The sequence below is a fragment of the Hyla sarda genome, chromosome 7 (assembly GCF_029499605.1).
Source record: "Hyla sarda isolate aHylSar1 chromosome 7, aHylSar1.hap1, whole genome shotgun sequence".
Classification (NCBI taxonomy): domain Eukaryota; kingdom Metazoa; phylum Chordata; class Amphibia; order Anura; family Hylidae; genus Hyla; species Hyla sarda.
In genome coordinates this window covers 182,336,756-182,351,813 of record NC_079195.1, presented here as the reverse complement: position 1 = coordinate 182,351,813, position 15,058 = coordinate 182,336,756, and the positions used below count along the sequence as shown (strand labels likewise).

General features: G+C 40.3%; 1 protein-coding gene across 6 annotated transcripts in view; it reads left to right on the top strand.

Annotated features, from left to right (window-relative positions):
• The window catches only part of LOC130282829 (uncharacterized), a 70,139-nt gene extending 59,136 nt beyond the window's left edge, over positions 1–11,003 (top strand). For all 6 annotated transcript variants that reach the window (XM_056531647.1, XM_056531646.1, XM_056531648.1 and 3 more), the window contains one exon: positions 10,345–11,003. In XM_056531647.1, coding sequence (XP_056387622.1) covers positions 10,345–10,350 — 6 coding nt within the window. In that variant the 3' untranslated portion in view covers positions 10,351–11,003. The remainder of the gene's footprint in view (positions 1–10,344) is intronic.
• Positions 11,004–15,058: the final 4,055 nt, after the last annotated feature.

Genomic DNA, 15,058 nt, shown 5'->3' with positions numbered 1-15,058 from the left:
GAACTTTGAAGCCCTCTGATGTCTTCCAAAAGTAAAAACATGTCAACTTTATGATGCAAACATAAAGTAGACATATTGTATAAAAATAGAAAAAGTCTCAGCTCACCTGGGACTTGCACGGCTGCCTCCGGACATGTAGAAAAACTGTAGAAAAGCCAGCAAGTAGAAGTACAAAATGTATAAATCTTTATTCAGGTATCTTCCTTAAAAAACCTTCACGGTGGCAGACAAACAACGGACATATCAAAATATAAAATATTGCACAAAAAGATGGGGGTCCCAAACAGAGCTGACGCGTTTCCGATCTATTGATCCTTACTCATAGCCTATAAATCCTCAAGTGAGGCACCCATATATACTTCAGGGTGTATTCCCCATTCCCACAGGAAGGGGAGGGACAGGTTCACATCACATGTGCACATGATTAAAACCAAAACAAAAATCATGGGACCATTACAGATAAGGTATATTTGTTTTTGGAGAAACATATATTAATAATGTAATATCAAGGTATGGGATCCTTGGGACAGATTCACGGACAGGCAACCTCCTTGATCTCTTCACTCCTTTTGGACCTTTTCCTCTCTTCTTGCTTCTCTCACCCCACTTTCTTACTTCTCTGTACGTTTCCTTTTCTGTTCCCTCGCCCTTCTGTTTGATATTGTTGTCATAGTCACCCTCGCCACCCTCCCTCCCCCCCCCCCCATGTCTAGGACTACTTGATCCAAATGTGCGGTTGTTAACTATTGCATTACTGTGTCACAGTTGTGATTACCTGACTTGATTGTTATGCTTTGGATTATTACTTGCTTGCACTTCTCTACTACTGAGGGGTACACCACCCCGATTATTCCTACTGGTTTGTATTTTTCTGTATGAATATAATAAAAATTTACAGTTGAAAAAAAATAAAATAATGTAATATCAAATCTGTTTTACTATTAAGTACATGGGGTTGTATGCAGTTCAAAAAATATATCCACATGATTTCCCTATTGTGGAGGGATCGGATGTGATCTCCTCCCCTTTTACCTAATTTCACCTTCTCAATGCCTGAAAATCTGAGGGAGGTGGTGTCTGAATTGTGGCATATTAAGAAGTGCTTAGATACGTTGGAAATGTTTGGGCTTAAAGGGCCAGCAGCATGTCTGATATGTTCCTGCATGCGCTTTTTTAAGGACCTTTTTGTGAATCCTTCATACGTTAAATGGCACTTAGTGCACACTATTTTGTATATCACAAAAGTGCTATCGCAATTTATGAAGTCATGTATAATATGACATCTGCCTTCCACTGTGCCCTCTACTTTCTGGCATTTATCGGCAAAAGGACATACCACACACACACACACCGCGATTTACCACACTTGTGGAAACCCTTCGTATGAAGCCACTGTATGGTGGTACTTGTTGTGTCCACCATGCTAGGAACAAGAAGGTTTGATAGGGTGGGTGCCCGTCTTGCTGCGAATCTCACCCCCCCCCTGATCTCCCTTACTGTGGGATCAGTAGATAGCAAAGGTAAATGCTTAGTTACTATGCGTTTTATATAATTGAATTCTAAGCTATATGTTGTAACAAAAGTGGGACAATTCTGTACCTCAGGAGTTTGTTTGCTAGTAGGGACTTGCGATCCAAGGGATCCACTTTTAGACGAGCTTTTTTGAGCAGCCATCGTGGGTTGCCTCGGGCCGCCAAACGTATGGATATCTGATTAGCTTCCCTAAGGTACACTTCAGTGGAAGAACTGTTCCACTTGGCCCGTATGAGTTAACCTACTGGTATGGCTTCTATCGTTTTTTTTAGAGTGGCAAGAATTCGCTCTTAAAATGGTATTACCCGATATCTTTTCTGTAAGGATCGATTTCTATTTTATTTGTATCTGGGTTACCTCGTAGTGTTACATCCAGGAAGGGGATTTCAGTTTCAGACCATGTATGGGTAAACTTAAGATTGAAATGATTAGCATTAATATAAGTCATAAATGCATCAGTAGTTGGATAATCAGATGACCAAATAATAACAATATCATCCACATACCTCCCATACCATGAGAGGCATGTGGAAAATGGATTTGTATCAGAGAAAATAAACTGTTCTTCCCACCAGAAAACAAAGAGGTTAGCCAAAGCTGGTGATGATTTGTTTTGGTTTTAATTATGTGCACATGTGATGTGAACCTGTCCCTCCCCTTCCTGTGGGAATGGGGGATACACCCTGAAGTATATAAGGGTGCCTCACTTGATGATCTATAGGCTATGAGTAAGGATCGATAGATCAGAAACGCATCAGCTCTGTTTGGGACCCCCATCTTTTTGTGCAATATTTAATATTTTGATATGTCTGTTGTTTGTCTGCCAACGTGAAGGTTTTTTAAGGAAGATACCTGAATAAAGATTTATACATTTTTTACTTCTACTTGCTGGCTTTTCTGCAGTTTTTGTAGACATATTGTATATTTGAAACAATATATAATTTATTTGGAATGTCTATTTCCCTTACAAGCAGAGAACTTCAAAGTTTGAAAAATGCAAAATGTTCTATTTTTTCCACACATTTTGGAATTTTCCACCAAGAAATGATTGAAGTATCGACAAAAATGTACTACTAACATAAAGTAGAATATGTCACGAAAAAACAATCTCTGAATCAGAATGAAAAGTAAAAGCATTCCAGAGTTATTAATGCTTAAAGTGACAGTGTGTGTTTTTTTTTTTTTTAAATCAACTGGCTCCAGAAAGTTAAACAGATTTGTATATTACTTCTATAAAAAAATCTTAATACTTCCAGTAGTTATCAGCTGCTGAAGTCGAGTTGTTATTTTCTGTCTGACAACAGCGCTCTCTGCTGACACCTCTGCTGGTCTCAGGAACTGTCCAGTGTAGGAGCAAATCCCTATAGCAAACCTCTAATGCTTCGGACAGTTCCTGAGACAAGCAGAGGTGTCAGCAGAGAGCACTGTTGTCAGAAAGAAAACAACAACTCAACTTCAGCAGCTGATAACTACTGTAAGGATTACGATTTCTTAATAGAAGTAATTTACAAATCTTCAAAAGGCAATGAAGGAATGGAATGAATCGGCAACTCACCAGTCTTCTCTTCGGAAAGATTCCTTTATTTCAAAACATACTCACAGCATGAAATGCAGATAGGGAGAGGGATCAGTGCAGGGGGGGTAAAGAGTAGTGGGCGACAGATTCTGTTTCACTCGTTATACGAGCTTCATCCGGCCATATCTACCTGGAACACTATGCTGCTTCTTATACAGGTGAGTGGCCAATCAGGGAATCTTTTTGGACCGCCCACCTGATCTGCCGTACCTGGGGATGTTACATGGGGCATCGCCATTGGCTGTAGGTCGCCATTTTAACAGTACGTCAGTAGAAGTTAGCAATAAATTACATACTTGTAAAAAAATGTGTGTATAATAATACATTTAAAAACAAGGTGCATAATCAACTTTCTCGTTTAAACCAAGTGGACCTGCTGCCGCTGTATGTATAATCCAGTATGTTTCTCTTTGTAGTAAATACTGGTCGACATTAATCCCAGGTTTAGGTTTAACTCTTTCAATTCCGGCAAATTTTAAATTGTCAGTTTTTCCATTGTGGGTTTCTATCATATGGGCAACAAGTCTGGGTGCTCCTTTTAATGTGCGGAAGGAATATAGGTGTTCCCTAATCCTTGCGCATAATTGTCTTATAGTTTTCCCGATGTAATAGAACCCACAGGGACAAAAAATGACATAGACTACGTATTTTGTTCTACAAGTAATGAGTTCTGATACTGTATGCGTTATCGCTCCTATTCTCATAGTTTTATATTCGGCATTGAATTTGCAAAAACTACATGTCTTGCATGCGAAATTTCCTTTCGGAGTAAATTTTTCAAGCCATGTACTCTGTGCATTTTTCATTTTCTCTTGTTTCTTTAGGATATTTCCTATCGTTTTGTTTTTTCTGTACGAGATAAGGGGTTTATTTAACGCTATATTTTTTAATTCTACATCACTTTCGAGTATATACCAATTTCGCCTAATAGCTTGTTCGATAGTTTTATTTAATGGAGTGTTCTGAAACGTGAATGTAAAACGTTTTTGATTAGGTGAAATAAATTCTTCATTTTTCTTGTTTTTTAATAAGCTGGCTCTTTCTATTTTAGTGGCTTTTTTTCTACTATCTTGTATTAATTTAAGTGGGTAATGCCTTTCTCTTAGTCGTAGTTGTAGATCCTCTGCTTGTTCGTTATATGTACTTTCTAGTGCGTTATTTCTTTTAAGGCGAATAAATTGTCCATAAGGGACTCCCTTTTTCACTGTTACAGGATGAGAACTCTGATAGTGAAGAAGGGTATTCATCGCCATCGTAAGTGATGTAGAATTAAAAAATATAGCGTTAAATAAACCCCTTATCTCGTACAGAAAAAACAAAACGATAGGAAATATCCTAAAGAAACAAGAGAAAATGAAAAATGCACAGAGTACATGGCTTGAAAAATTTACTCCGAAAGGAAATTTCGCATGCAAGACATGTAGTTTTTGCAAATTCAATGCCGAATATAAAACTATGAGAATAGGAGCGATAACGCATACAGTATCAGAACTCATTACTTGTAGAACAAAATACGTAGTCTATGTCATTTTTTGTCCCTGTGGGTTCTATTACATCGGGAAAACTATAAGACAATTATGCGCAAGGATTAGGGAACACCTATATTCCTTCCGCACATTAAAAGGAGCACCCGGACTTGTTGCCCATATGATAGAAACCCACAATGGAAAAACTGACAATTTAAAATTTGCCGGAATTGAAAGAGTTAAACCTAAACCTGGGATTAATGTCGACCAGTATTTACTACAAAGAGAAACATACTGGATTATACATACAGCGGCAGCAGGTCCACTTGGTTTAAACGAGAAAGTTGATTATGCACCTTGTTTTTAAATGTATTATTATACACACATTTTTTTACAAGTATGTAATTTATTGCTAACTTCTACTGACGTACTGTTAAAATGGCGACCTACAGCCAATGACGATGCCCCATGTAACATCCCCAGGTACGGCAGATCAGGTGGGCGGTCCAAAAAGATTCCCTGATTGGCCACTCACCTGTATAAGAAGCAGCATAGTGTTCCAGGTAGATATGGCCGGATGAAGCTCGTATAACGAGTGAAACAGAATCTGTCGCCCACTACTCTTTACCCCCCCTGCACTGATCCCTCTCCCTATCTGCATTTCATGCTGTGAGTATGTTTTGAAATAAAGGAATCTTTCCGAAGAGAAGACTGGTGAGTTGCCGATTCATTCCATTCCTTCATTGCCTTTTGAAGATTTGAACCTTTTGCCAAGTATCAGAGCACCACCACATCTCTAATCATACTTCTCCGTACAAGCGTCATACATGACTCCCCGCTAGAGCCTACGAATAGCAGTGCCGAATATCACATCTTTGCTTTACATTAATTTACAAATCTGTTTAACTTTTTGGAGCCAGTTGATATAATTTTTTTTTTCCTGGAAAACCCCTTTTAAGAAAAAAAGTTCAAGCACAATTAAAATCTTAACAATGATGCCAAAAGTCACCTGGTGGGTGCAAGACTCCTACGGTTTCATTATGTTTGGAAGAAAACATCTTCAGATTTGAAGGGGCTATTTAAATAGAATTAAATTCATATTCTCCAGTACAAGTTTTCTCAGACTATACAGGCACAGTAGTCCATCTGGTCAAAGAGGCCATAGAAGCTGTTTCCACCAACCAAAGAGCAAGAGGAGTTTATTCGAGCATCTTCCCAGTACCAAAGTCTAGATGAAAACAGCTCATAAAGAAAATGTATTAAATGGACTTGATCAGTGCAGTGACTCCTTTTGTGGCGCCTCAAGACTTTATTTTTTTGCCACCACAGACTTGAGCTATCTGCATATTCCAGTAGCCATTTAGCACATAAGATTTCTCCGTTTCAGCATCCTATCTCACGGCAAGATTCTCTACTACCAGTTCACATGCCTGCCATCTAATTCTACCTCTGAAGCCAAGCTTGCTAACCCAGGAGAGATTTCACCATCCAGACCCAGCACAATTTTCTTGTTAGGTTTCTGAGGGTTAGAGGGTTCAGGGTACGGTCAAGGATACCATCTGGACACCCCCTTTCTCCCACCTTATTTATCTTGACGCTGGAAACGCTTCTTCAGAGCTTCCGACAGGACCCTGAGATTTCCGGCTTAAAGGTGGGCTCTCATGTTCACTTGGCCTCTGATTTCGCAGATGACATTCTGCTTTTACTTACAAACCCAAACAAATCCTTGCTGGGTGTTCTTCGGTTCTTGTCAATGTTCGGTGAGGTGTCAAACTTCAAGGTAAACTATACAAAATCAGAGATACTGAACATCTCTTTGCCTGTGCGTGCGACCACAGAATTAAAAAAAAACTTGCTTCCTTCATGTGGCCATCAGTCTATGAAATACTTAGGGATACAACTACCCAGAAAACTCTCAAAACTATATAATTCTAACCATGCCTCTCTCTTGCAGAAATTAGCTAAAACACTCCATTCTTATGATCTACCCTATCTTTCATGGATGGGCCGTAAGAACCTTATACAGGCGTATGTCCTCCATCTATGTCTTTACACTTTGTCCCTCATTCCATCTCCCGAAATCCTTTTTTCTTAAGATAAGACATCTCTTCTCTACTTTTCTATGGAGAAAGAGTAAACCGCGACTAGCACACTGTCTCCTGATTCATAAAATGTATCATTTTGAAGATCTTTGACTTCTGGATGTGGAACAGTACTACAGGGCCACACACTTAAAACGTTGGGTGGAGCTGGCATTGGGTAGGGGTATTCTCCAGAGTCCAGATTTAGAAATGTCCCTACTAGGCGATAATAAAACAAGCTTATTGTGGCTCCCCCGGAAATAGGATGTTGCCTCTTTAAGAAATCTGTTCCTGAAGGGCACCCTGCTGGTTAAATGTGATCTCTTTCCTCCTACTCAAGACCCCCAGATAGTTTTCCCTATTACACCCGCTTCCATAATTCCTCAAGCACTAAATACACCAATAAACAACACCAACCCAATCTGGCCCCTCCTAGCCTCAACCTCTCTTGCAGACTTCCTTGTGAAACATGCCCCACCTGGCATTGATGTGCTACAGTCTATGGTGGGTTCTCACCCTTCTGCTGTGCTCCAAGCTTATACTGCGAGGCAAATGTGCCTCGCTTTTCTGAAAAAAATCTCGATTGCCCGCTCCCTTTCATGGCTAGAGGAACTATATGTCCATGGCCCTAACTCTAAACTGAAACTCTCTGTAATTGATACAGGGTATTACTCGTTCCCCTTATCTATATCTCCTTTCCTGGGAGGAGTTCGGTATGCACTTAACAGATGACCTCCGCCGTCATGTGCTTCGGTGTTCCCACGGCTTCTCTCGCTGCATCAAGCTACAAGAAAATAATTTCAAATTACTTACAAGATGGTGCAAAACTCCAGAAACTCTTTACCGTTTTGGTGTATCTACTAACTATATGTGCTGGAGGTGCAGCGAGGCAGGGTACGTTCGTACACATCTGGTTGACGTGTCCTGTTATCCAACCATTCTGGAAGGAAGTGGAAGACACTATTAATTCTGTCTGCAAGTGCTCAATTTCTCTCTCCATGGATATTGTTGCATTGGCACTACCTCTTCCCTCACTCAGGCCCTCAACACAATCCCAGCCTACTCATATGTTAGCTGCCGCCAAGACACTTATCCCGCTGCACTGGTGACAACGAAATCGGGCTTTATGCGGCCCATGGCTTTCTTACAAACACTCTCCCGCAAGACATGACAAGTCTAAGCTTTTTGGTTTCACCCCTGTGGTGCTGCCTTTGAGAAGTGGTGCCTGCCCCTCCCAGACCAGTTCTACTCACCGACCCCCCCCCCCCTCACCTGTAGCCCCTTATGTAGGTGGAGCACTTCGGTCTCCTTACCGACACGCTAAAATCAAAATATACCAACTGTAATTTACAGAATGTAAACTTTTTTTTTTCATGTACCATGATAGCGAACTCCGTTATTCTTATGTTTCTCTTGTTTTGTAGTTGTTTTTTTTTGTTTCATAATTTTACTCCTGCAATGTATAACCCTCTCATTGGTCCTACTATATAATATTCTCTTCACTGTATGGTTTCCATTCAAGTGGATCCTACTTCCTTTTGGTAAGAGATGTATTTTACATTGCTTTGCTACGGTTCTTTATGTTTGTTCGTCTGTTTATTACTTTAATAAAAACAGATTTGTGGAAAAAAAAAAGGATACCATCTGGCCATTCAAAAGACAATCCACTTTACAGGGAAATGTAAAAAATATTTTTCAGCTGGTGCTCAGAGGATGTGGTGACATTGCCTTCAGTTGTAGACATCTTGCAGTACTATTAGGAAGGATTTGATAAAAAGGCAAAATGAAATACTTTTAAAATACATTTCTCAGCTTTATCCTCTATGCTTCCTCCTTTATAAGGCCATTAAGAATTTTAGACCTCTTAATTATCAATGATATGTAAAATATACCTAGCACTCCCTGGGACTTCGAACAGAGCTATTGAAGTATATATTGGAGACTATATATGTGTTGATGAAAAAACATATGCATAAAAGCACTTACCCTTCCAGGATGTGATACTATGTCGTCACTTGCTAAGTAGTAGTGGTGGGTGGTATCTTCATATATGCAGAAGGATGCAGATCGCAGTATTGAGGATTATGTTTAACCGCTATTGGTTTGCAGGATCTTCTCCTATAGATCATCCTCAGAAGTGTAAGCAATATGTTTGGGAATAGAACGGGAGACTGCCCCAGTCGGCGGCGTCTCTCTACCGTTCCGTTTCCCACTGGAAGGTAACGGTTTGATTCAAAGGTTCCTGTGACGTCATTATAGAAACAAATGTGGAAACAGAAGAGTACCCAACGCGTTTCAAAAGCATCCGACTTCCCTTATCATGGATGTTGCTGATTGTTCCTAAATGTCCATTAAGAATAATCAGCAACATCCCTGATGAAGGAAGCCAGATGCTTTTGAAACGCGTTACATTCTCTTCTGTTCCCAAATTTGTTCTGTAGTGACGTCACAGGAACCTTTGAATCAAGCCGTTACCTTCCAGCAGGAAACGGAACGGTATAGACGCCGCCGGCTGCGGCAGTCTCCCGTTCTATTCCCAAACATATCGCCTCCACAGGAGAAGATCCTGCAAACCAACAGTGGTTTAACATCATCATCATCATCGCTACTGCGATCTGCATCCTTCTCCATATATGAAGATACCACCCACCACTACTACTTAGCAAGTGGCAACATAGTATCACATCCTGGAAGTTTAAGTGCTTTTATGCATATATGTTTTTTCATCATCAACACATATATAGTCTCCAATATGTACTTCAATAGCTCTGTTCGAAGTCCCAGGGAGCGCTAGTAATTTTTCACATATAATTTGTCTCCTTTTTTTTTTTATACGGTTACCAGGGAACCATATACATATACTGATAGCAGCCCCTCGGGGCATCATAGATAACCCACGGACTCCTGTGGAAGCACTGGTGTTTTGTTTCTATACCTCTTATTTATCATTTAGTACCATCTTAGGATGGGTCTATTGTGTGGAAACTGTTCGTTCACCCCCATCATAGATCATTCTGATGTGAAATGCATTATTTGAAATACAGCATTTCCTGTAACTTCAGCTAGAAGAATTGGTGAGATACATGCACTTTCATATCTTTGGTATCTTGAAAAGGTCAAGATTTGGATGAATACCTTTTTGTTCATTATTTTTTGCCCAATATAGACAAAAAGGTTAGCTACCCTAATTAGATGGATTAAGTCCACTATATCAGAGACACATGGTATGGCGGGTCTCACCTAAAAAGCCTGCTAAATAAAAGCCCACTTTACCAGAGCAACTTCCACTTCCTGGGCAAAATCAAGCAACCTTTCCTTGGAGCAAATATGCAAAGCAGTTACATGGGTATCTTACCTTTGTCAAAACCTTGGATTGCTGAAGACTATCATATCAGTGAATTAAGTTTTTAATTTTATGTAACCCTTTGTGTGTTGCCTTTGGACTACAGGAGAAGAAAAATTCAGGTGAGCGAAATTTTCCTCACTCCTTATGTACAGACATAGAACAGTATTTCCTGAAACCTTATGGTACACCATATTGTGTTCTGTGGGCCTCATTGATCAAAACTGGCCTTGTTGCACATTGCTCAGCTTTAATTTTGTAAACCGCCATGGTAAAAATAAAAGTGACATTGTAATTGATTTCTATGAGAATAAGGTCCTGTTTTTTTTTTTTTTTTTTTTACAGAGTTGAACACAAGCTTCTAATTTGTTTCTCCAGAATGCTGCAGATGTATGGACGGGCCAGCCAAACAACTAGAGAGGCAGCAGTGATAGAGGCATATATATTTATATGTCCCTACACCTGTGTGGTTATACATATTATATATATTGTATATACATATTATATATATAACAACTGTGTAGATACAATTGTTTGTGGTTGCACCCCAATGTAAACATGTAACCCTACATATGTAAAAATCCAAAACACATATATACACATATACGTACATTACACATATATACAGAAGGCTTGGTTTACATGAGGATATGGGGCTACATTTTATGCATGCACCATAAAAATATCCTCGCTGTGAGCAGTGTCACAGAAATCCCATAAAAATTACTGGAAATTGGATTCAAAGGGTAAACCACTTCAAATTCTCCCTTAAATCCCAGGCCAAGTTTCCAAGGCCAAGCTTGTATGCACCTATCTACATTGAAAGGTCCCAAATTAATGCAATGATGTAGCTGCACAGAAACAGGACAGCAGCTGAGCACATGCTATGGAATAGCAGCAGCAGGACTAGCTAACAGCTGCATATCTGTTTTGTTCACCATCTAAAGCCCTGCTAGTTTGTAATGATATCTATTAAAGGGGTTCTCCGGTGCTTACACATCTTATCCCCTATCCAAAGGATAGGGGATAAGATGCCTGATCGTGGGAGTCCCGCCTCTGGGGACCCCCGGGATCATGTACGTGGCTCCCTGTTTGTAATCAGTCCCCGGAGCGTGTTCGCTCCGGGTCTGATTACCGACGCCCACAAGGCCGGCGGCGTGTGATGTCACGCCTCCGCCCCCGTGTGACGTCACGCTCCGCCCCTTAATGCAAGCCTACGGGAGGGGGCATGACAGCAATCACGCCCCCTCCCATAGGCTTGCATTGAGGGGCGGAGCGTGATGTCACACGGGGGCGTGACATCACACGCCACCAGCCTTGTGGTCGTCGGTAATCAGACCCGGAGCGAACACGCTCCGGGGACTGATTACAAACGGGGTGCCGCGTGCTTTATCCCGGGAGTCCCCAGCGGCGGGACTCCCGCGATCAGGCATCTTATCCCCTATCCTTTGGATAGGGGATAAGATGTGTAAGCACCGGAGAACCCCTTTAAATTCAGTATGTGAAGGCAGTCCTCAATGAACCTGGCCACCTCTTTACAACCTTATTAAATTGACTTAACAGCAAATGGAAAGTTTCGCTTGGAAATTCCGGTGCCTCAGAGTCCCATTGCCTTTTTATTTCTCAGCCAAGTGTCATTGAGGCTGGGCCGAGTTAAGTGCCATAGCCTTGCTTGCCCTCACCTCCCAGCCCCACCTTGACTTATGTACAGGGCTCTGTATGTCCATCAAGGAAGGGCTAGGAGGTAAGGGCAAGAAAGATGGTGTGCCATAATGTGTCTCCTCAAACCTGTCAAACCTGTCTCCTTGATACTTGGCTGAGAAATGAATAGGCAATTTTATAAGTTTGATCATTTTTATACCTCAAAGCTATGTACACCTGGGGAATGTCCACAAGAAAATCTCTGTACGCACATTCCCCTGACATGGAGCACTGGCAGAACCTGTTGCTGCTAGGACCACTTGGAAATGCGCATGTCTATTCTTTCTGCGGACACCAGAATATGAATTTCAAACTTCATTAAAGTTAAGATCCTAAATCTTCATGTCTGTCAGCTTCGTCTGGGCCAGTGTAACCCTTTTTCTCACCACAGCTTAAAGTTTCTCCTTTTTTATAAAAAGGATTTTTTTTTTTTTTTTTTTTTACCTTATGTTTACGAGTTGTTCATGGTTTTGCAACATTTCATACTGAAATGTTATATTATTATCCAGTAAAAAGTTTACATTTATAGTAAATGTAAAGAAAGTCTAAATAAAAGAACAGTTATTTGTTCTTGTGTCCAGAACTTTATTTTATGTGGAATATCTTTTATTTCTTTATAACACATGTTGTAAAAAAGAAATATTATAGAGAATGTGTCACCGTGAAAATGCTATCTAATCTATTGGCTTCATGCTATAGCGCATCAGGAGCTAAGCAGATCGATATCCAGTATATCATTGTGGGAAAAGTTCTGTAAAACTAGTCAATTATTGATTAAAATCCTTTTTCCAGCTCTTAGGAGTCCAGCGGACAGTGTCACTCAATGATGGGATCATCTACTCGACCCCTTAAACTGTTTATCCAGGATTAGAAAAACATAGCTACTTTCTTCCAGACTCACTGCCACTGCTGTGCTCAGTTTGTGTGTGGAAGCTCAGTTACATTGGCGCTAAATTGTAATACCATACACAATCTGAGGATAGGTGTGGCTCTGTTTTTGGAAGAAAGCTATGTTTTTCTAAAACTAGATAGCCTCTTTAACCTCTTAAATGGGCACTGTCAGATACAAAAACTTTTGGTATGTTGTAAAGCATGGAAAACTAATAGGTTTTGCAATTGCTTTCATTAGAAATGTTTCTGCATTTCATACTGAAAAAAACAGTCAAACCTCTGCCCCCCTGCCTGCTTGGACAAATACTAGTCCTGCTGTGTCCATGCGTCATCAGCTATGTCATGGGCACACTTCCTTGATTGACAGCTGTGAGTGCAGGAAAAATCCTCCCACTGTCAGCTTGTGTCCCGCTACTATCAGTGAGGACAAGCTGGGAGTTGTAGCTTTGCTAATGCTAGGGGAGATGTGAGCAGACAGCATACTGAGGGAGGGGGCGGAGACCTGCACAGTGAGGCCACGCCCCCTCCCTTTGAGAGAAATTCAGACTAGTGAGCTAAATTAAAAGTGTTATAAAAAAATAAATAAAAGGTGCTAGACACAAAATTTAGATGTACATGGTCAGGATTAGGTACTGAGTGATATTTAAAAAAATATTTTTTTGTTTAATCTGACGGGTATGCTTTAACCTGTTAAGGACCAAGGGCGTAAACTAACGCCCCTAGTCCCGCTCCCGTGATATAACGCGGGGTTACACGGTAACCCCGCATCATATCACGGCGAGCCCGGCGTCATAGTGAAGCCGGGACCCGCCGCTAATAGCGTGCGGCACTGATCGCAGTGCCGCACCCTATTAACCCTTTAGCCGCGCGGCTCAGCTTTGAGCGCGCGGCTAAAGGGTTAATAGGGTGCTAAAAGTGAAAGTAAAATGTGCCGGTTAGCTCAGGGAGCTGTTCGGGATCGCCGCGGCATAATCGCGGCATCCCAAACAGCTGTACTTCAGGAGGAAGGTCTCTTACCTTCCTTCCTGCAGCCCGATCGCCGAATGAATGCTTCAAGCCTGAGATCCAGGCTTGAGTATTCAATCGCCGAAAACACTGATTGATGCATTCCTATGGAGATGCATCAATCAGTGGTAAAGATCAGTACATGCAATGTTATAGCCCCCCTGGGGGCTATAATATGGCATAAGAAAAGTGTAAAAAAATCATTAAGCCTTTCAATGATCCCTTCCCCTAATAAAAGTTTGAATCACCTGGCATTTCCAAGAATAAAAAAAAACTGTGTAAATAAAAATAAACATATGTGGTATCACCGCGTGCGGAAATGTCTGAATTATAAAAATATACCACTTTGTAAACCGCACGTTCAATGGCGTACGCGCAAAATAATTCCAAAGTCCAAAATAGCGTATATGTGGTCACTTTTTATATCATGAAAAGATGAATAAAAAGCGATCAAAAAGTCCGATCAATGCAAAAATGGTACCGACAAAAACTTCAGATCACGGCGCAAAAAATTTGCCCTCATAGCCCCCTGAACATGAAAAAATAAAGTTATAGGGCTCAGAAAATGACAATTTTAAACGTATAAATTTTCATGCATGTATTTATGATTTTTTTTCAGTAGTAATACAAAATCAAACCTATTCAAGTAGGGTATCATTTTAACCGTATGGACCTAGAGAATAAAGAAAAGGTGTCATTTTTAACGAAAAATGTACTACGTAGAAATGGAAGCCCCCAAAAATTACAGAATAGCATTTTTCAATTTTGTCGCACAATGATTTTTTTTTTCCGCTTCGCCGTAGATTTTTGGGTACAATGACTGATGTCATTACAAAGTAGAATTGATGGCGCAAAAAATACGCCATAATACAGATTTTTAGTTGGAAAATTGAATGAGTTATGATTTTTTAAAGGTAAGGAGGAAAAAACGAAAGTGCAAAAAAAAAACGAAAAACGCCTGGTCCTTAACCCCTTAAGGACTCAGCCCATTTTGGCCTTAAGGACGCAGACAATTTAATTTTTACGTTTTCATTTTTTCCTCCTCGCCTTCTAAAAATCATAACTCTTTTATATTTTCATCCACAGACTAGTATGAGGGCTTGTTTTTTGCGCGACCAGTTATCCTTTGTATTGACATCACTCATTATATCATAAAATGTATGGCGCAACCAAAAAACACTATTTTTGTGGGGAAATTAAAACGAAAAACGCAATTTTGCTAATTTTGGAAGGTTTTGTTTTCACGCCGTACAATTTATGGTAAAAATGACATGTGTTCTTTATTCTGAGGGTCAATACGATTAAAATGATACCCATTATTATATACTTTTATATTATTGTTGCGCTTAAAAAAAATCACAAACTTTTTAACCAAATTAGTACGTTTATTATCCCTTTATTTTGATGACCTATAACTTTTTTATTTTTCCGTATAAGCGGCGGTATGGGGGCTCATTTTTTG